The sequence below is a fragment of the Pleurodeles waltl genome, chromosome 1_1, assembly GCF_031143425.1.
Source record: "Pleurodeles waltl isolate 20211129_DDA chromosome 1_1, aPleWal1.hap1.20221129, whole genome shotgun sequence".
In the NCBI taxonomy this organism is placed as follows: Eukaryota; Metazoa; Chordata; class Amphibia; order Caudata; family Salamandridae; genus Pleurodeles; species Pleurodeles waltl.
In genome coordinates, this window is record NC_090436.1 from 799,313,894 (window position 1) to 799,336,548 (window position 22,655).

Sequence of the window (22,655 nt, forward strand, 5' to 3'; positions counted from 1 at the left end):
TGGAGCTGTGTAGTGCTGGTGGCTGGGTCTTCTTGGAGCTAGGAGTTTTCTGGACTGGAGAGTCAACAAGCCTTATGAAAGACAAACAGATGTGGTGCACAGGGGTTCCGGCCAAGTAGCTGCAATGAGGGACCACAGACTTCTCAATTGCAAAGAAGACAGATCAGACCTCTGAAGAGCTACATAACTATCACCTGTGTTGTAGAGTCCGTGGGACAGCAGGATCCACAAACTTGTCGTTGACCCTGAGGTGCCTGCGGATGCAGGGGAGTGACTCCATCACTCCAAGATTAATTCCTTGTTGCTTTCCAAGTGCAGGCAGAGTCCTTGTGACTCTGGAGGATGCACGGTCATGGAGGTTGTAGAATTCTTGCAAAACTCTGAAACAAATTTGCAGTAGGAGCCCTCCTACTGCTTACAGTCTTGCTCTAAGTCCCAACAAAGTCCAGCAGCGATTTTGGTGTCCAGGTTGCAGACGTGTCTCTCAGGGGAGACTTGCAGATTAATCTAGTGTCCCACCCTCAGGGGAGCCCTTAAGTAACCCAGGAAGGGTGTTGGTCACTTAATGCAATGACCCACTTATCGGGGTCAGAAACCTCACCCAGCTGGATTAACCAGTCCGATGCTCCCAGGTAGAATCAGGTGGCAACCTCGCAGAGTTCTGTGCACCTCCCTATGGGGGGAGGAGCTGGACAGGGTGGTGGTCACTCCCCTGTCCTTTGTATGGTTTTATGCCAGAGTAGAAGCCAGGGCTCCTGCACTAGAGTAAACCAGTTTATGCAAGTAGGGCACCAAATTTGCCCTTCAAAGCAAGTCTGGTGGCACTCCGAGGCACCCCCAGCCCAGTGACACCTATTTCTAAGGGAGAAGTGGTCACACCTCTCTTCTACAGGAAATCCTTTGTTCTGCCTTCTCCTGTCTGAGTTAGACTCAGCAGCAGGAGGGCAGAACAGTGTCTGGGTGGGCAGCAGCACGGGCTGGCATGAAGACTCTGCAAGGCTGTACAGGCAGACCTAGGGGATCCCCTAGGGAACCCTCAGAGTACATGGTATCATGCAACTAACACTGTAGTCATTGGTGTAGGTCCATGGTTCCCACATGTTAGATACCAAACATGCCTAGGTTAGGTGAAGTCATTATATAGTTGGATATCTCATGTTGACCAATGTCCATTACATACCTTAAAATGGCTTCCCTGCACCTACAAAGCCCAGGAAATGGGGTATTGGGTTTGTAGGGGCAATGGTGGTGAAGAAGGCAGACAAGGTACTGGACCTTAGCTTGCCCTCGTTGGCAGTTAAGACGAACGTCTTGGCAGAATTGCATCAACTGTGAGTGTCCCCCTCAGAACCGCTTCTCCCATTTAATGGAGCTCTTACTGATGTCCTGCTTAAGACGTGGTCCAACCTCACCACAGGGACTCCTATGAACAGGATGATTGCCCGCTGCCATTCGCCCACCCCACAGGACCCCAACTTCCTCACACAGCACACTACCCACAGAGAGCTTGGTGCCTAAGACTCTACTTCCTACTTAAATCCTGGCACATGCCCAAAAGCACCACTGGGTTGGAAATCCAAGTGGCTGGACAACTTAGGAAAGATGATGTTTTTTTCCACCAGCTTGGCACTGAAGTCCATGATCACTGCCTGCCTTTTGGGCTGCTATTCCACACTCTTTAGGATACTGTAGCACAGGTGCTGACAACATTTCTGGAGCAGGCTTGGGCCATACTCTCCCAGGCTGATGTCGACAGGAAAGACGCAGCTAACTTCACAATAAGATATGGACTGACACCTTCGACTGACTGGACAGAGTGGTTGTGTCGATGGTGCATTTAAGGCACCTTGCCTGGTTGAGGACATCTGACTTTTCTGGGGATGTCGAAGCATCGCTTATGGACATGCCCTTTGATGGCTGTCGTCTCTTTGGATACAAGGCAGATTCATCGCTGGAGCACTTTAAGGACATCAGGGCTATGGCCAGGTCCTTGGCATTTCTATGGCCCCTCATCACCCCCATTCTGCCTTTTGCTCTTTTTGTGGCCAAGGAAGGGGTTTCCAGCCATCTTTATACCCTCCCAGTCACCACACTGTGAAAGCTTCTCATCCTCCGGGTGGCCGAGGACACAATACTCAGAGACCCTGTGGGTCAGACAGCCAAAAGTCGGGCAAGTCCACCCCTCCCCCAGCAGTCACAGCTTCCAAACCCTTATAATCTGCCCTCTTACCATCATGAGCACCCAATGTGGGGTAGGATCCGCCAATACCTAGTCTAGTGGCAGTCTTATAACATCAAACAAGTGGGTTTTGCAGATGGAAGGTCTACCCCTCCCCTTCATGAATACTCCTCACTCCATGCCACCTACTGACGGCAGAATGATAGGGGACCACCCAGGGCTTAATTGGTGCCTATTGTTTCCAGTGCGAAGCACCAGCACTTATTTTTAAGGGCCAGCACTTATTTTTCTGCCTCAAGCATTTAGTGCAAGCAAAAGACACATACACGGAGGAAGAGAAAAAAAGTGTTCCAATGGGAGAAAGAAGAAAGCTGCAAGAGTGAGCTGAAGGGGCAGGGAGTGACTGTAAATGGACTAAAGAGGCCTGAGATGGCTTCAGGATTACGCTGCCTCAGTATTCTGTGTTAACACATTTAATTACCGTAGCCGCATGTTTAAGAGGAGGGCTTTTGGGCACCGGCATGTTTTTATTTCACAAATTAAGCACTGGGACCACCTATCTCTTCTCTGCCAGAAAGTGTCTGTTCTCTTGTCCAAAGGAGCCATAGAGAGGCTGCCAAGGCCAGAAGTAGGTCACGGTTGCTATTCTCGCTACTTCCTAGTGCCCAAAAAGGATGGAGGACTTTGTCCTATTCTAAATCTGCTTCATCTCAATTTCTTCAAGAACGAGCAATTCAGAATGCTCATGCTCACGCAGGTCCTGTTTTTCCCAGAACCGGGAGACTGAATAGTACAGTTGGACTTACAGGGCGCATACTTTCACTGCCCCATCCTGCCTGCCCACAGGTGTTACCTGTGGTGCACAGTAGGTTCAGAGCACTTTCAATTCACCCTGCTCCCCTTTGATCTTACTAGCGCCCTTAGGGTGTTCACCATGGTGATGTCTGTGCTTACAGCTCATCTGCAGAGATCAGGGGGTCCCGGGTAACTGTCTGTTAAAGGCAAGCTCACCCCAGGGCATTGTCTCCCACCTACAGACTATGGTGGACCTCCTGCATTTGGTTTCACTATCAACGTGCCCAAGTCACACCTGACTCCCTCTGAGACGCTTCCTTTCATCTGAACTGTTTTGGACACAGTGCAATTTCGGGCTTATCCTCCCGAATGGCGAGCCCAGGATATTTAGGCTATGATACAGATGTTTCAGCTTCTATCCCAGAATTTGGTGAGACTGACTCTGAGGCTCTGTGCTATCCGGCTGGCATTAAAAGCTTTTCTACCCTCCATCAAGGGAAAGCTAGTGCAGGTGTTCATGGACAACACACCACTGCCATGTGGTACTGCAACAAATAGGGCAGGTTGGTGTTGTGGACCCCTTGTCCGGATGCTCTGCGCCTCTGAGAACATCCCTGGTAGTTCAACACCTGCCTGGCTCTCTGAAACCCAGGGCAGACAAACTCTGCGAATCACAAATGGCATCTCCATCCAGAGGTGGTGCAAGGTCTCTTTCAACAGTAAGAAGAGCCTTGGTTAGATCTGTTCGCCACCGGCAAGAAAGTGCAATGTCAGCAGTTCTGAGCACTGGAGTTTCCAAATAGGCTTTTGCCTGTAGACAATTTGTGTCTTGACTGGAGTTCAGTCCTCCTTGTACGCCTTTCAGCCCATACCACTCAAGCACTGAGTTCTCAAGATCAGAAACGACGGACCCAAGTCATCCTTATGGCTCCGGACTGGGGACGGAGAGTTTGGTATCCCAAGCTATTCATCAAAGCCATCAGTCCTCCGAAAAGGCTGCCCCTTCGGGAGGCTCTTCTGTCGCAGCAGCAGGGGAGGGATCGACACCCGAACCTGTCAACTCTTGGCCTTCTTGCGTGGAGATTGAGTGTCGACAAGTGACTGCTTTCGACCTTCTGCCTGATGTCTTATCTTTGCAGCCAGGTGACCCTCCACCAACATGGTAAACACCTGCTATTTGGGAAAATTTGTGGCATGGTGTCCAGAAAGACCGATCGATCCTCTTTCCGTTCCCTTCCACCCCCCCAATGCTTGGATTCTTCCCTTCATTCTTTCTCTTGCCCAGCAGGACACTGCTCTGGGCATTCTCAAAGTCTACCTTTCTGCTATATCAGCTTTTGTGCAGTTGCCTGACCAGCCATCCCTCTTCAAATCCGCTAGTGTACATAAATTCTTGAAAGGTTTGCACCATCTGTCCCCCCACCTTCTCCTTCCAGTATGCCTCAGTGGGACCTTAATCTTGTCCTCACTTTCCTTAAAAGTGCTCCTTTTCAGCCTCTGCACAGTTGTCCTCTCAGGCTTCTAACCATCAATACGGCCAGCGAGCTTCAGGCTTAGTCAACCAAGCCTCCATATTTAAACATCTACCCAGACTAACTGGTGCTTCGTATGAGAGCTTCTTTTGTACCTAGAGTAGTCACTCCCTTTCACATAGGCTAATCGATCACTTTGCCTACTTTTTACACTCCGCCACGTCCGAGGAAGAGGAGCAACTTCACTGTCTGGACCTAAAAGAGCACTGTCGTTCTGCCCTGACCGCACACAAGAGTTCTGGGTGGACGACCAACTCTTCGCAGGGTACATCGGAGCAAAGAAAGGAAAGGTCATGCAGAAGCATACCATCTCTCGATGGATCATGCTCTGTATCAAAATTTGTTATGCATTGGCCAAGAAGCAACCCCAGTGATGGTTTGGTTTACGTGCTCATTCCACCCGAGCTAAAGCTACGACCACTGCGTTAGCACGCAGAGTTCCAGTCCTGGACATCAGCCAGGCAGTAACGTGGGCTTCCTTGCACACTTTCACAAAACACTACTGTCTGGACAGTCAAGTCCGTTGGGACGGGCTCTTTGCCTGTTCAGTCTTGCAGGACTTGATCAAATGAAATTGGTCCACAGACCCACCTCCAGGGAGGTATCGCTTGGGTATCTGTTCTAAGATAAGGAATCTGGGGCTAGAAATCTCTATCAGCTGAACAAGTTACTTATTTTCAGGTAGGCCTTATCTTGTAGAGACTATATCTAGCCTTACCAACCCACCCATCCTCCCCGCTTTGTAAATGGATTTCTAGGGACAGGGCTTTCCTCTTTCAGGGCCCTAGTATTCCACATCAGTAGTCAGTGTTCTTCATGGCTTTGTGCTCCTGACATGGAAAGTTGCTCAAAGAAACTGACGTCCGTGCGCTGGGGGGACACCTATATAGGCACCGCAAATGTCACTTCTGATGAAGGCAACACCTCACAGAGCCAAACAATGCCACCGACGGGCGTGCAGGGGTACTGCTCACAAAAAAATTCCAGAATCCATTTTGATGCCTGGGATAATTCTAAGGTAAGGAATCCGCGGCTAGATAGTCTCTACCAGATAAGGCATTACCGAGGGTAAATGAGTTGTTCTTCTGTAAGTACTTGCGGGGTATGAATTTCAGACTTCAACCCAATCACAAACCATTACTGAAGGTATTACAGCAAGATTTGCATCTAGGCTACAAGAATTGCAATATCACTTTTTGTCACAGGTGGGAAAATATACAAGCCGACTGTCTCTCTGGTTGCCCTCAAGTGGTGGAATATGGATAGTAAAGCATTGTAAAGTGACCTCTTGGACTGTGTGGCAGCAGGTGTGGAGGATGCAATAGAAGAAGGTCGAGCAGTTTCATGTGGTGAGTGGGAGAGAGCCACGCTGAAAGATATTGTAGATACTGTAGATATTGAAGCCCTGCAGGTCATTTTAAAAGCTGATCATCTTCACAGAATCCTGTGGCTATGATACATCAAGGGGTCATTCTACTCACTCGGGCTCAGTGAACTCTCGGAATTCACCAACCACCTCCGTCTTTCCCTCGAAAAGCGAATTAAAGAAACTATATTGGCAAACAGCAGATCACGAAGATATAGGGGCTGCACTTCACACTACATTATCCTGTGACTTTGTTAACTTAAAAGAGGCATCCCAGTATGAGGCTTTTTCGGACATAATCACGGTCCCAAGGGAAAGGAAACTGTACTTTCAGCTCCTCATTGGAACATTACCATTAAGACTTTTCACCAGCCGCTGGTCACACAATGAATCAACTGCCTGTCCAGCCTGCAAAGCCCCCGTCGAGAATCTCCCTCACGTCCTTTTTGTCTGCCCTTCGTACACCGCCTCACGTAGGAAATGGCTGGCCCCGGCATGTAGACTGCTGGGCGTCCGCAGCTCTGAAATAGCCCTGCAAATCCTCAGATCAGACACTAGGCCAACGCTAGTGATCACCATTGCCAAGTTCCTCGGAGCTAGCTGGTTTGTCAGAGGGAAATTCTTATCTGTTTAATGATTCCAACTAGACTGTCCCATCGCACTGTGTGAGTGTATTTTATCTTTATTCCATTTTTATCATTTTATGTATTGTTATATTTATTACCTTGTGTATTTATTTGTATTTATTGCTGCTATGCGCTTTTGTGGCTCTTGTAGCCAAAATAAAGTTTCTTTGACTTGAAAGATATTGTTTTGGAGGAAGTGGCAAAGTGCATAAAAATGGAATAGAAGAGTTAAGGAAATGTGAACCCTAACAAATGGTATTATGGTAAATTGAAGGATGGGTTGTTTTTGAGTGTGATGGAATGATGTTGTATTAAGAGAGGAGAGAGATTTGTTCTTCTCCAAGGTGTGAGAATGTGATTTGTAGAGATGATCCATGAGGGGCATCTAGGTTAGACATTGACTAAGAGACACCTGTCAGAAAGGTTTTGGTGGCCATGTTTGGATAATGAATTGGTTTTAGAACTGTAGTTTTGTGCTGAGAGTGAAAACTGCTAATGATGGATGGTGATGTGTTGTCCATTATGATTCTGATGATGGAGCTTGGCAGAAAGTTTAAGTATATTCCATCTGACCAACGGATGATTTGAAGGTATCTTGTAGTAGTAGTGGATGTTAATTTCAAGATCAATGGAGGCGGATTTTGTGAAGGATATCATGACAGCCAGCAGGACCCACACATATGTTTGAGAACAAATGAAGTTAAGCATATTAGGACGTCCATCTGTAATCCATAAGGAAATTAAAAGTAAAGCTTTGAAGGCGATAATTCATACAGTACTGAATGGCAAGAAACGTATCAAAGACGCATCATACTACACAAAGTGAAATGACCAGCAGAACATCTTTTCAGTTAATGCAAGTGAGGGAGCCAAGTTCATTCCCGATTGGTTGGAGACATGGGGCAGAGACAGGAGAAAAGGGAGATTCATGGCAAACATAGGGTGACTGTAAATATAGTGCGGATTGCTGATTCGTTCAAGTTGGGTGCACAGCAACCCAAACATTTTCAGAACCACTGAAGGCAGATGGGGTGCACACATGGCATGTGTTGAAGAACAGATTAAAATAGAACAAGGGGAGGGTGGCTTTGTATTGTAATAAAGGAGAAAAAAAGGTGAGAGCTAGATCAGAGAGGGGCAGTGCAGCAGTTTCATGTTGATAAAGAACTAAGGGCCATATGTACAAAAGCTTTTTCCCATAGACACAGAATGGGTAAAATCCTTTGCTACATCTGGCCCAAAGACTGTGAGGGGTGGAGGGTTGTTTGCAACGTGATGAGTAGAAGTGTGGGAACAGATAGGGAGCATTTTGACCATGGTGAAGGAGATGCTGGTCTGGTGGGAGGAGTTCTAGAGCATAGGATGAAAAGGGGAGAGCATAGTATATGACATATTCAGGTTCTTCAGTTCAATTCTTTATTTGGTTTATAAACATAATAACCCATAAAGGAACAAGCATCATGTAATACAAATATAAAACATATAAGTTATCCTGAGTCAAAATCAGTTAAACAAAACTACAATAAATCTTGATCCAAAAGAAGGAAAATTGCTTAGACACATTTCATGAAAATGAAATAGATGTGTTAAACATTTTCTTTTGTGTATGACATGTACAATAAACATATCAACTACATTGTATACTAAAACATCATTTAATATAGACAAATACTTAAAAGCCACACAAAAAAGGGAGCACACTGCCTCACACTCCAGCATAAAATAGCCCCAATGCATCATGGTAAATGCAGTCATTTGATTTAAAGATAGAGACATTTTTCAAAAAGTCTTTCACCTTAAGTAGGTGCAGCAAGTGCTGTATCTCTGGACGTGTGTTTCTGGCTTTCGGCCGTCATCAGCAGAGAGAAAATATATCTGAAGGGGTTGCTTGAAATGCCGCTGAACGTCTTCACAGGTTTCTGTACCACTCAGTAGGCGCACAGGTGCATCACCAGAGCTCAAAGGCTCACGGGAGCCGTCAATTAGACACACAAAAAAAGGGAGCACACTGCCTCACACTCCAGCATAAAATAGCCCCAGTGCATCATGGTAAATGCAGTCATTTGATTTAAAGATAGAGACATTTTTCAAAAAGTCTTTCACCTTAAGTAGGTGCAGCAAGGGCCCCAAAACTTCAGTTTCAGGAACAGAAACAAGTGATGAACAAGTCCTAAATGAAAATGTCTTCAAATATACCTCTGGTATGTATTAGAGACCATGATCAAATATGATTGTATCCCCATTTGCTCATAATTGGACATGTTACTTACAAAGGTAACTTTACTCAAATCTCTTGGGTTTCTTTTGTGTACTCTTATGCTATTAATGTGCTCTTTTAGTTCCCTTTTCGAGAACCAATATTCTGAAGAGTCCTTCAGAGGTGACCATCTAGATCACGTATTTCACTTAGTGTCTCTAATATGTACAAACCATGTTATTTTAAACACATGATCCAAGACTAAGCAGTCATTCAGAATGGCTTTATTAAACAAGATCTCTGCTTCATTCAAATTTAGTGTCATAGCAGCAAGGGTTTTACATATGCTGTTTCCGCAATATGGGAGAGTCCTAGTTCCTTATGAATTAATGTCTTTGAAGTCGATTTTGAGACAATTAAAAGTAGTCTCAAAAATGTATTCTCTTGTCTTTGCATCAGTGTATTACTTCCAAGACCCCATACACCTGGGCAGCGTAACACTGCTGCAACAGATTTCATGCTGTAGAGGGCCAGCATTACATTGATGGGTTTAGTAACTAGTTTAGTGGTAAATTTAAACTCACCTTCAGTAGTTCTTGTCATATTGATGCTGCCAGCTCTCTTTTGTACATTCCAGTTATCCTGTGATGAAAATTGTCAGCTAAAGCTTTGGGCGTTTGTGATCTGGCCACCCTTAGTATGGAAAGGACCGATCTTGAGCCTTCCCCTACCACTGCTCATTGTGAAAGTTTTTTTTTACTTTTATCCTCAGATCTTGCTCCTCCATATGTTCAGTAAAAATATTAATAAGTCTCTGTACACCAAAGGGGAATGAGATAGTAAAACTGCATCATCAGCGTACAATAGTCTGGGTATGGGCCGTTGTCCAACTCTCGGAACATAATTTCCAAGGGCTTGAAGTTTTTCATAAACACCATTTATGTATAGTAAAAAAAGTAAAGGAGCAAGGAACATCCCTGCCTCACTCCTTTCTGTATCTTACACGGTTGGGTTAGGTATCTAGATGGCCCCTAACACACCCTTGCAGCTAAATTCCCTAGAAGGGAAACTATGTCCTTTGGTGCACCAAGTTGATCCATGCAAAGCCACAATTCATTAAGTTTCACCCTTTCAGATGTACTGCTCAGATCAGTGAAGCATGTTTGTAGACTACCATGCTTAGCCCTTGTGTATTTCCCCCAGCAAAAGATTCAAATTGTGTGTCATTGCCCATTGATCCAGTCTATCAAGGATAACTCTTCCTTATAGTGTTGCCAAAGAATAAAGGGCATGAAATGGGTTGAAAACATTTGGGATCGCTTTTGAATCCCATCTTGAAAATTGGGGCAATTGATTCCAACCAGGAACATGGTATGTATCCAGCACCTGACACATTTAGAACCCTAGTAAGCAGAGGTTCCCATATGGATGGTAAATACTTGTAGGTATCTGGAAGAACACCACTGGGGCCTGGGGCCTTTCCCTTTGTGCATTTATCGAATGCTTTTATTATCTCCTCTAAACTAAAAACAATGGAGGGTGGCTGAAGTGCCAGATTTACCACGAGTTCTGAGTGAGAACTTCTTGGTGAATTAAAAATAGAAGTAAAATGATCCACCTATACGTCTGCCGAAATGGAGTAGTCATTTTTGGGACTGGTTTATTACTATCGAAGGGAGCATTTATAATTTCCAGAAAAATTACTTATCCCTAGACTCTTCTGTCTGAATTGGGTTTTCCATGCCTCCTCTTGTATCTCTTTTTTGCTTTTAGATACAGCCTTTTTATTCTGCAGTCTTCAGGCCTGAATAGTGGGTATATCACAGGGCTATGAATGGAGGCTCTCGAGGAGTTCAGTGTGTGCTTGTATCCACCGTTGGTTGAGCAAGCACTATTTTGGTTTTCAGTACCTTTCACTCTCCTAGTTAGGAGAGAGAATTTATAGACTTGAAAATTCTATCATGTTCTTTAATAATGTAATTATTGCCTGCCTCTTGGTCTTGACATGTCCTAAAGTGATTTCTGTTATCTGTAATTAATGCTGTAATAAACACAGATGGATCTCCTCCAGACAACTTGAGTCTAACTCCATTCTGCCTTTCTGCTACACTGTTTGATATCTTAGGTAGCTGTGTAAGTTGGTGTTAACTTGTTGATAAATAAAGAATTACTGGACTATGGTCACTTATGCAATCTTTCTCCACGGTAGAGAGAACCTTGGGGTTGATTGAGGCCAATATGTGATCAGTTAGACTATTGGTACCTCGGCCAATTAAGATAGGTTGCAAGAGATCACAACTGGAACAATATGTATCCAGCAATGATTAAATAGTACTTCAACATCAGATTATTCAATCTTACACCATAAGAACAGTATTGAAAATGCTCTAAACCATTACCTTGTGTATCAATTAGGCAACACACCTGTTTTGAGGCAAGAGGACATCTAATGATGTTAAAATCCCCAGACCATATTAAAAAGATGCCATTCGCACTTTGTTGGAGAAAAGAATATGGATTTTTTCCAGTGCCTCAACCACGCCCACACTTGAGGCATCAAGTTTGTTGTTATAGAAATGATCAATAAATCAGTATTACCTTCAGAATTCAATAATACACATTGGGGCTTGCAGTGTTGTTTTGCTAGAATGATTTCCTCCTGGGAAGAAGCTTTGCTGAGTCTTTCGCTGGACACAGCTCTATTCTAGTTTCCTTGGGTTATCCTGGTAGGAAGTTTTCTTGTCTTACAATTTGCACTTCAATTATTGACTTGTGCCCGGCTTTGCATGTTACTTACACTTATGGTGTTAATATGTTTCTTTAAAAGCTCCAACATGTTAACTATGGTTGTTTCAAGGAGGACTAGTGTGCTGTTAATTCCCTCCATGGCCGACTTCACATAATTCTCCAATCCTTTCGTTTGGAAGACTAGACTCTGTATAGAAGATTCAATGACAGCCCTACTTTTATTTTCTCAGTCCACCTAGTAACTTGTATCTGTGCCCTTTTCATTTTACTGGGTAGAGGTTGCACACTAGATGAAGAGGAGTTTGTAATCGGGTGACAGAGGGGCTTCTGAGACACACAGATTGTTTTCAGTTTGTAACGTGGGCATTTCCTTAAGAGACCTTACTAAAGACACCCTCCGATCTTCCCCGTCATAATCAAATCCCCAGCAACTGTAGGTTGCGTTGCTTTGAATCTTTCTTCCTTTGTCACAATCTCTTCATTCATCAGACTCATTGCCCATGAAAGGTAATTTAAAATAGAGCTGGAACTAGAAGTGGTACTCTTCTTACCTGTACTTCCCAGCGTTGTTTTCCTTTTCCCTATCATTTCTAGCGTTGTTTACAGAATAAGCTAATATGATTTCAATTTACTATGATGAAATTAAGAGGATAAGTATTAGTACATATTGGCAAGGACTTGTGCTTACAGTTATTGTTGCTAGATGTAATGGGGTGGAGGTGACCATGCCCAACCTCAGTCTGCCTCCGACAGGCTCAGACAGCCCTGTCTTTGCCCGGTCTCTACCCGGGTGCAACCTGGGCACATCCCGGGCAGCGGTAGAGCGTGTGTCCTTAAATAGTGCTGCCCTGCAGCAGCTGTGAGCTCCGTTGCACCTTGGACAGTGTAGTTCTCAATGGAAAAGCGGCCACCAAACAGAAGAGCATCCCAGGTCAGATTACAAGACTTTGTGCCAGCCGATATGAATTTAAGCATATGTAGAATGCTTTTACCTGTGCAGGGGTCATTGGGTATCGGATTCTCATGTTCCTGTTAGGTAACTCTGTGGTTATCTTTTTTTTTTTTTACTGATCTTTATATACCTTTGAGGGATAAGATGTATTAGTAGGGTGTTTTGTTGTTCCAATGTGATCTGTTTTTGTTAATAGTAGAGGGGGAAGATGTGTTATACCAGGGGTGTTGAGTTGGTATGTAGCCCACCTTTCCTGACTATTTCAGAATCTTGGATTTTTTCTCCATCAGCATTCCTCCTCTATTAATAATGAGGTTCTGAGAAGCTGAGAGGTGGTTACTGGTCAGGCTTTCTGGCTTCACAGCTCTGTCACGAACCTTATAATTTGAGTATTTTGGGCTATTTCCTGTACGGACGCCATTACTTAAAATATATTGTATGATGGAAGATTCTGGGTTGTGGTGTTTTCGGGCTTGCTAAACTTTGTTTCAAAAAAAAATATATATATATATATATATAAGGGCACATTACTTATGCTTACTGTACAATTAATAGTTTTGACCTTTATTCACTTAATTTCCTGATTTGTGTTGCAGTGCTTTTCAAAGTGAATCCATATTTTTTTTTTTCAACAGATGATTTCTCTCCCGATGCCCTAGAGGATCAAGCTCGAGAATATATTAGACAAAACTTGGAAAATTTCATCAAGCAGGAGTTTCAAGGTAATACATGGTGGTTTTGTGTCAAAAGTGGTAGTTTTGTGTCAGAAGAGTAGCATTCAGTCAGATTTGAACTACTCATTTGTACTGAATCACAAACGTTGATCAGAAATAAAATGTTTAATCCCATAGCTTAAGAGGCTTTTGCTCCCCCAGAGCTGATCCTTTTTGTTTGATGATGGGGTCCTTCATAATTCATTTTCAATATAAGCTATCCAGACCAAATTTCTGTCCTTTTTTCCACCCACACTTTGGTAATTATAAAGGCACTGTTGGATTTCTGGGTTCCCATGGAGGCCACTGAGAAAATAACAAAAATGTAGCAAAATGTTTTTGTTGGAAAAATACGAAAAATGCTGTGCAAGACAGCTTTTCCTTTTTTGCTAAAAATGATTTTGACAAAAGGTTTGATGTTCTAAGATTACCATTATGGTATCCTTAAGTGTACTAGACTGCAACCCATAATTAAGTATAATCACCAGAGGTCTTCCCTCATGTAAGTATAAGTAGTTATGGGTTATAGTCTAAAATGTTCTTGCACAAGTATTCCACATTTAGCAACTTGGACCTGAGGCTTGCACTTCAAATTATGCTATCTATTCTAACATGGAGATAATAAGTGGGGAATAGAATCTGTATGCCCTGCTATTGGGTTATCTGTTGCTCATAAACTGAATAAGTCCACTTATCTTGCCTTTCGCTTAGTATTCATCCAGACCTACCACCATGATCTGCACTTTGAGCCAGTGGAGCGAATTGTTTCGACAAATGATAACTCACCTGATCTCTGTTTGGAGCATAAATACTGGGTTTCGGACACTTTATCAGTGAGTACAAGTAGCTTACTTTAGTAACTCCTGTAATAATAGTCTTATATTCCCCTGCCTTGTGTTGAACCTATACATATTCTTCACTCTGTGTTCTGCTACGTGGACAGAGTGCAAGAGGCTCACATACTGCATGGTGGTTACTTTGAGATGGTGGCGCTGTGGTGCACTTTCTCTCACCCCTAAAGAATATTTTGATAGATGCATCTGCCTGCAGATTGCTCACCTTTTGAATATATCCATTCTCCAGACTGGAACTGGATGTTCTTTTAATCACTGTTCTGTACTGGTGGATGACATCAACTCTGCTTCCGCTTCAGTTACAGCCCAGACATTACATCACTGGAGTCATAAAGTGCTGCCAGTGGTCCTTTGCATCAGTTGCTGCTCCCTTTGCAGATCAGGAGTTGTTCTCCATTTGTTTTGCATACTAAGTTCCATCCTTTTTTGAAGTGATATGGAAATGTCCAGGATTAGATTTTCGTTTCAGACCCTCTGATTGTGGTGCTTGGGCAGAAACACAGCTGTTTTTATTAATTTTTGCAATTTTATAAGGAGCGGACATGGCCCGAGGGCATCAGAGTGCTTTACAACACTCAAGATACAAGGTTACAGCGGGTTACATTAATAGTAGTTAAACTTGGATGGTTACATCAGTGTATGTATGCAGGAGTTACCTCAAGAGACCGTTACAACAGTAGGGCAGAGGACATAAACAGTTCAATGAAGGCAGATCAGGGCTCATGGGAGAAAGTAAATACATCTGGTTGAGGGTGAATTAACCAAGATGTCTGTCAAATATGAGGAGTTTGAGCTCCTTTTTGTAAGTTGCTCGGCAAGTGGTTAGACGGAGTGAGGGAGGTGTAGTTTTCCAGAATCTAGTGGCGCTACCAGAGAGGGACTGGTTCATGTATAGTTCTCGCCTGAAGGTGGGGGATTCCAGGAAAAAGGTCTGGGCATTTTTGGAACCCCTATTTGCCCCGGAGATTTTCAGTTTCTTGTTTAGCTAGGAAGGGGTGCAGAGTGTTCTGTGTGTAATGCATTTGATTTTAATTTGGGCCTGAGCTTCAATGTGGAGTCATTAGTGGGATAGCGAGGCAGGGGAAATGTGGTTAAATTTCTTGAGACCTAAGAGGAAAGCAGCATGTAGTGTTGCTCTCAGTGAGCCTAGGTGAATTTTGGGAATGACTGAGAGTAGGGCAATTCCATAGGCTAGTCTAGAGAGAATAAGAGACTGCACCACTGCTTTGAGGTCTTGCTCCAGAATCAATTGCCTGATGCCCCAAAGCTGGGTTGGGGAGAGGATCGAACCTTGAAGGACCCTTTGGTGAACACTGACTGGTCTTGAGGAAGAGTTGCCCATTTTCACACTTTGAGAGTGGACGGATAGGTAAAAGGAGAACCAGTTGAGCACAGTGCCTCTGCATCTCATGCATAGTTCAAGAATATAAAGCAGGTCATGATGGTTGACAGTGTTGAATGCAGTGAATAAATCCAGGAGTCCGGAGTTGAGAATCCTAAGACGGTCATAGACTATTTGGTGAATCACAGTTTCTGTACTGTGACCCTGATTGGAGAGTGCCAAGGAGGTTGCTTGTTTGAATGTGTGTGACTAGTTGTAACACTACTCAACTTTCAGTGTCTTTGCCTGAAAATGGGAGAGTTGAGACTGGGCGGTAGTTGTTTAGTTTCTCTGGATCGAGGGATATATTTTTTTTTTTTAAAGAGTGGTGTGATTTCACCCATTTTTATTGTTTCGTGGATAATACCCTGTTTGAGAGAGGAATTGACCATGGTGGTCCAGATGGGGAGTGGGTGTGTGGGAAGAGATTTGCTTATAGAGCCTGGAATAGCATCCTAATGACGGTTTGAGGGTTTTACTTTTGAGATACTTTGTTGTAGGTCCTGCTCGGAGATTGGAGAGAAAGATGGCCATGATTGTAGTGCCAAGCATGGTAGAGAATCAACCGTTTCAAGGGAGTTTTTGATGGGAAGCCAAATTTGAATGTCTCTAACTTTTTTATAACAGAAATCCACAAAGTCGTTGCAACGGGCCACGGACGGCTTAGGAGTCAAAGTGATTAAGGGGTTAGTAGACTGCAATAACCTCAAACAGGCACTTCGGTCTATTTTTTGCAGAATTCTAGAGGGCTCTGATATGGGAGGATTTGGCTCTGAGGATTTCGTGTTTGTATTGGTTTCTTGCTTTGTGAAGCTTAGTCATTCTCAGGAAAGATGGTGCTTTTCTCCATTCTTTCTCATATTTTCTGATAACCTTTCATTCGTCCTAAAGCTCTTTAGAGAACCAGGACCTAGAGGATTTTGGTCTGGATAATTTGCACTTTGGTGGTGCATATTTGTCAATGAAGGATTCCATGCAGGAGTTGGACTTGTCGGTGGCCTCTTTGATGTCAAGATGAGGTGAAATCGCAATTACTGAGTGCAAGGCCAGTATGGCCATGGCTTCTGTTTGGAGTTTGGATGTGCCTGTAAACCATATTTTCTCTTTCTTGGGTTGCCCATATGTTTTGGTATAAGAGTCAGGTAGTGAGAACGGGACCTGCATGTGATCATACCAATTGACTGGGATGGGGCCATATGTCTTTAGATATAGGGAATTGGAGATTATCAGATCCTTTGTTGTGTGTAAGTTTATTGTAGTGTTGCTGGAAATTGTTGGCATTGAGAAAGCAGGTAAGAGTATCCAAATAACTGTTGCCCATGTCTCCTCAGTGGATGTTGAAGTCACCAAGGAAGAAGATACTGTTGTCTGAGCTGCTAAGTTGAGAGATGAAATCCATGCATTCCTCAATGAAGGTGTTGTTTTGACCCGGTGGGTGGTAAATCACAATCAGTCTGAGGTTGGAGGTAGTGGATGTGGACAGTTCCACCATCAAGCTTACCAAAGACTGAAAATGAGTCTTTGGGAGGGCTCTGCATCTCATAGAGATTCATGAATAAGTGTGAGACCTCCACTGTGCCTGTTTTCTCGGACACAGTGCAAAATGGAGTCCCTTTTCAAGGAAGAAGAAGCTCTAGAGCGTGGTTAAATGAGACATTGAGCCACATTTCGTGAGGATCAAAATGTCAAGACTAAGTCAGGATCAATTCTGATCATTCTAGACAGTATTTGACTGCAGATCGACATTTGTAAGAGGGTTGAGTAGTGTGCAGCCTCATGTACTCAAAAGCCATTAAGGAGCAGGATACAGAGTTAGTTATGGCACTTCATTAACTCTGGGCTCAGCATTGGTCTCACTTCAGGTCCAGGTCGAAATCTCATTAATTGCCCTCTTCTAAAGACAAACAGAAGCAAGATAAGAGCCACAGGGAGAAAGCTCCGTGCTTAAATGCTGTTCTCTGTCCAGAGATAGGTCTCATCAAAGCTGTCATCTTCCATGGATTCCTCTGAGCTGAGATTGGTAGAATTAACTCTAGCTTAAGAACCTGGCCCGTCTCCGGTGTCTGTTCTTGTCCTGGTGTAGGATCTTCTCTCAGCATATCTGGAATTCCTGGTGCCAGACGCCAACCCACCTCAGTACTTTACCTTTACAAGGGCAATGATGCCACTGTTCAGAAGTGCATTGGTCCCCTCTTTGGCCCCCCTGGATCCAGTGGGATCACCGGCTGGGACACCACCAACAGGTACTTCACTGGCATCAGTTTGACCCGACAAGCCCCTACAAGGCACGCTCCTGAAACCACTGAATAAAGGTACACTGTTCCAAAGAAAAATGAAAGCAGGAGACCTGTGATCTCAGGAGCGAGAACCCTCAAGCATCACTCTGGATGACTAGCATCATCATCGGGAATTGCTCCTCACTAGGCCTGCTCTGCAATGCCTAGTGGGCACCCCGAAGTGGGGGCTCTCAGACGGATTTTTATAATAGTGACTAACAAGTTCAGCTATGCAAAGTGTGAATGCTACAAGTCACCACCAAAAGCAAAAAAAAGAGGTTAAAATTGGTAATTCATCCGCTAGACACCATCATTTAATCAATCTGATATAACGGGGATGAAGACCAAGGTTAAAATCAAAAACTTGAAAGTCGGGTTGAGGATTATGCTCAAAAACCTTTCAAAAATTGATAGATGTTGTAGAGAGTCCTAAACATTAAGAGAACCTCTATATTATGGTCGACATGTTTCGCGTCTATTGGTCCATCCGGATCCATTGACGCTTCATCAGGACCTACGTAACTAGATAAACAGACCTCTTCAAAGTAGGTATCATAGATAAAGATACATAAAAACCGGTCACTTACTTAAGTTAACTGGTTAACACAGGTACCCACCCCCTAATCGAGAACAGGTTCCTTGGGTAATGCTTCTCTGGGACTCAAGGTGACACTAAGTAGTTAATCACCGGTCCTGTTTGTTGGACCTACCCTCGGAGACAGCCAACCCGGAAACGCTCCTGAAACCAGCCCGATCAAGGCCATCACCAATTGCTCGCACAGTAGCCCATCTACTGACCACTTTCAATTGAGTGAGGTAAAATAAAATCTCTTGGCTGTGATCTGCCAGGCTTGGCATCCTCAGAGCTGTCGCTTCCCTTCAAAGATGCTCCTCTGGGATCCATCACGGCATCCTAGACAAGCCCTTTTCTGCTCCAGCAGTGAATAGGCTAACTGTTTGCTGCTGTGGGCTGGTACCATGGGGCCTGGAGTTTCCTTCCACCCATCCCTCACCAGAAAGTCTGGTGGTACCGGCTCCTTCATGTTCAAAGTAAAAACTGGGATTGTTCCCCATTGCACCTTCCTAGCAGCAGTCCATGAATTTGGAAATAATGGGGAAGACTGTCTTCTATGCAGGGAGTCTGGTGTTGCAGTGTATGAATGCCGCCTATTTATTGGCTAAACACACCCATGTGCTGTGGAAGATGCCTCAGATGGTGGTGCCGAGCCACTTGAAGGATAACTATGCGGAGGTGGTCAGGGGCAGACAAGATCCTGTCAAGCAGATTCTCATAGCAGGTCTGGTCACTATGGGTTTGGTACCAAGCCTTGAGATTCTCTTTGGCACTGAGTGGCACACCTGGCTTCATTCAACTGCCTTCTCTGGAGATGTCCAGACTGGTCTAATGGACATGCCTTTGATGGGTCTCTTCTCTTTGTCTTCCCATCCGAAAGCTATTTTGGTCCATTGTGTCTTGCAGGTTGTATAAACGGACTGAGGCCCCCCCCCCCCCTTCCCCCCAACCCTTTCACCATATTCTTCAACATAATCCTTTCAACTGGAAGACTGTATTCTCACTCTCCAAGGCGAGGTTGTGACTCTTCTACAGAAGGGGACAGTGAAGTTAGTACCAGAGCAGGAACTTGGGCAAGGATTTTAAAACTGGTAGTTCCTTTTTCCCCAAGAAGGTTTGTGGTCTTGAAGTCCTTCCTTCACAGGGAGAAATTCAAAATGCTATCCCTGGCCCAGATGCTTATGGAATCAGAATTGGAAGTCCAGATGGTGTTTGACATGTAGAACTGGTATTTCTCCATATAATCCTGCAGTCACACAGGAGTTCCCTACATTCTGTAGTAGCTGCCATCTATTACTAGTTCAGTCTTCCCATTTGGAGAAACATCGGCATCCAAGGGCTTCATCAAGGTGATGGCTGTGGTTGTGACAAGTCTGCTCAGATTGGGAGATGCTGTATTCCCAAAGCTGGGCAAAATGGACTCACCGCAGCTGGTGTTGGACGTCACGACATACCTCCTCTTCCATTTGGGATTCTCATCAATCTGCCCAAGTTGCAACTGGAGCCCCCTCTGCACCTTCTGTTTATTGGGGCAGTACTGGATACAACATCTGTGTCTTCTTCTCTGGAGGATTCAGCACATTTGAGATATGATTCCAGTGGTTCCGGAGTGAGCACGAGTCCCAGAACTGAAGGATCTTTACCTGCTATGTTCCTGGTTTCCTGCATTGTGGTGGTCACTCGTGCACATCTGGTGCATGAGGGCTCCCCAATTGTGCCTCTGCCTACAATAATTCTGAGGGACATCATCAGGATACCCCAGATACAAAAGCAAATCTCTTTTGGTGGTCATAGGAGAGAAGTTGCCACGTAGGAAGTCCTTCCAGTGGTGCTGGATACCTCTACTTTATAGTGGGGAGCACCTCTGGAGATCAGAGGCCTATCACGTGGCCTTTCTGCCTTTTCTGGATGGTTGATCTGTCCAGATCCTGATAGACAAATGACTGTGATGCAATATGTGGTATTTGGCTACCTTTCGTTCCGGTTGGTATAATACTGAAGAAGCCACAGACTTGCCTGTACCATTTTATTACTGTTTTGTATCCTGGCAATGCTACACTAGTGTTTTACATGGGGAATCACACAGCACATGCTATTACCAAAGCATTGCAGAAGTTTTATTAATCAGTAATGGGCTCATAAAATAAGAAAATTCAAATGATCAGATGTTTAAAAAAAAGCAGACATACGAGGTCTCCTCTTTGTTGCTGAGAAGCTCTGCGAGTCTGGGCTCAAGGACATGGCATCTGGCTGGTCGGCAACCATCTGGTAAGTTCCCTAAACATGTGAAACGACAGCCACCCTCTGACTACAAGTGGCATCTTCTCCCAGAAGTGGTTCAGAGCATCTTTGCTCTTTGGGGTACTCCCCAGGTGGGTATTTTGCCACTCCTGAGAGTGCATATTATCCTTAAGTTTCCATTGTAGGAGGTCTTAGGGGATGCATTTCAGTTGACATGGAATTTTCCGTCTCACTACTCATTGCCCCACTACCATGAGCGCCAAGACCAGACACAAGTCATTCTGGTCACTCCTGATTGGCTGAGAAGCTTGTGGCCTGCACATCTCCTGATAATCTCCCTGTGCCCCCCACACAAACACACACATGCACACCACACACCTCCCCACCTCCTTTATTCCTGGACATTGAGCAGAGGCAGCTAAGTTGTTTTCATCTGGTGCCAATGTTGTATCTTTCTGTGGTCATGTTGCCCTCCACAAAATTGGTTTGTGCTAGATGGTGGAGCTATATGTTGTGGTTTGCCTTTTCTTTGGCCCAGCAAGATTGTGCAGTGCACATGTTTAAGGGCTCTTTTGCAGCATTATCAGCACTTTTTTGTTAGTTGGACTAACTTTGTCTGTTCAAGTACTTGATAGTTCCAATTTTTTTTGAAGGGGCATGTTTTCTCTACCAATTTTCAAAATGCCCTATTGCAACCTTAGTTTGGTTCTAAAGTTTTTGATGGGGAACCTGTGTGTAACTCCAGTTGTAGCTTTTGACATTTATGTCTGTGTTTGTGTTAGGGATCGCTTCAGCCTGAAATTTCAGTGAATAGCAAGTGCTGTACTTCAGACCATCTTTTACTTGTTTCTACCCTGACAAACTGGTGCTCAGATGAAAAGCAGATTTCCTGCCAATGATGGTTACCGCTTTCGTTATTGGGTAGTTTAGAAGAGCAGTTGGTTCCAGTGGATCATTCTTTGTATTAAAATTTGTTATGCTCTTGCCAGAAAGGTCAAGCTAGAAGGCCAGGAGCAATTTCCACCTTGGAGGTCGTTCTTGCTAAGCAGAGATGGCAGATGTGGTTTAGCGATGCGCACTATGACATTGCCCTTATCAGGCATAATCTGTGCAGAAGCATGCTCCACCGGACTGTAATGTTGTTCTGATTAATGGATGAAGGTGGAAGGACAGGAACAATGTGATTCTACTGCTCTGCTGATGTTTACTATGAGCCTAGAAAGTGGCTGCATGAGAGGAGAGGCATGAAACATAAAGCTGCTGGCCTAGGGCAGAACCATTGTTACTACTTCATTTGAGGCAGAGAATGTTGCAGACACAGATGTGGGCCACAGCTGGAGTTGCGTACCTGTAGACTGAGGCCAGTGGTGTCATCCGAGATGCTTTGAAGTCTGACCTGCATCCTAGGCTGAGAAGTCGGTCGCTGCCGCGGTTGCAGTGAGAGGCCTAGAAACCTTGTGTCTAAGGTGACAGAACACCAGGCGCGGCTTTGTGCAGTGGATCAGAAATGGCGTTTGTGATGAAGAAACAAGAAGTTTGATTCCCCTCTTGGTCCAGTCTGTGCTTTGGTATGCTACATGAAATCTGACCTCGTGTGCAGAGGGAGGCGCAGGACACCGAGAGCTCACAGGGCCCCAATGAAGTGAAGAGCTGTGCTCTGATAAGCGGTGACCTCAGGCAGCAACAGCCATCTCCACAGATGGTCTGCCCAACTCCTGTGACACAATTGCCCTCATTACAACATTGGCGGTAAATCCTGCTTACCGCCATGCAGAAGACCGCCAACACACCGCCGCGGAATCCCGCCACAGCTATTACGACCCACAGCTCAGAATCCGCCAAAATCTACACACCCACACAAGTCTGCCACACCAAAGGTCAGTGATAAACTGTCAATAACAAAACCTCCACCGTCACGCCAACAGGAATACGCCCACACTATCACAACCCACAAATCCACGTGGCGGTCTTTCAACCGCAGTATTCCATTGGCAGTATACACTGCTGCGCTCAAAATATAAACACATTTACAAAACACAACCACATTGGACAAATCGAAATTCACACACCTGATACACATACACACACCACTCCCACACACCCAATACAATATAAAACACACACCCACATTACCCACAAACCCTTACAACGAACAATTTGGAAGAAGCAGAGAGACAGCAAAGCATAGACCACACCAGCAGACAGAGGCACACAACACCAT

The 22,655-nt window shown here is 44.5% G+C and overlaps 1 protein-coding gene across 2 annotated transcripts in view; it reads left to right on the forward strand.

Annotated features, from left to right (window-relative positions):
- TUT7 (terminal uridylyl transferase 7) overlaps positions 1 to 22,655 on the forward strand; it is a 1,097,449-nt gene that overhangs the window by 447,066 nt on the left and 627,728 nt on the right. For both annotated transcript variants that reach the window (XM_069228237.1, XM_069228248.1), the window contains exon 14: positions 13,031 to 13,117. In XM_069228237.1, the coding sequence (XP_069084338.1) occupies positions 13,031 to 13,117 (87 nt within the window). The remainder of the gene's footprint in view (positions 1 to 13,030; positions 13,118 to 22,655) is intronic.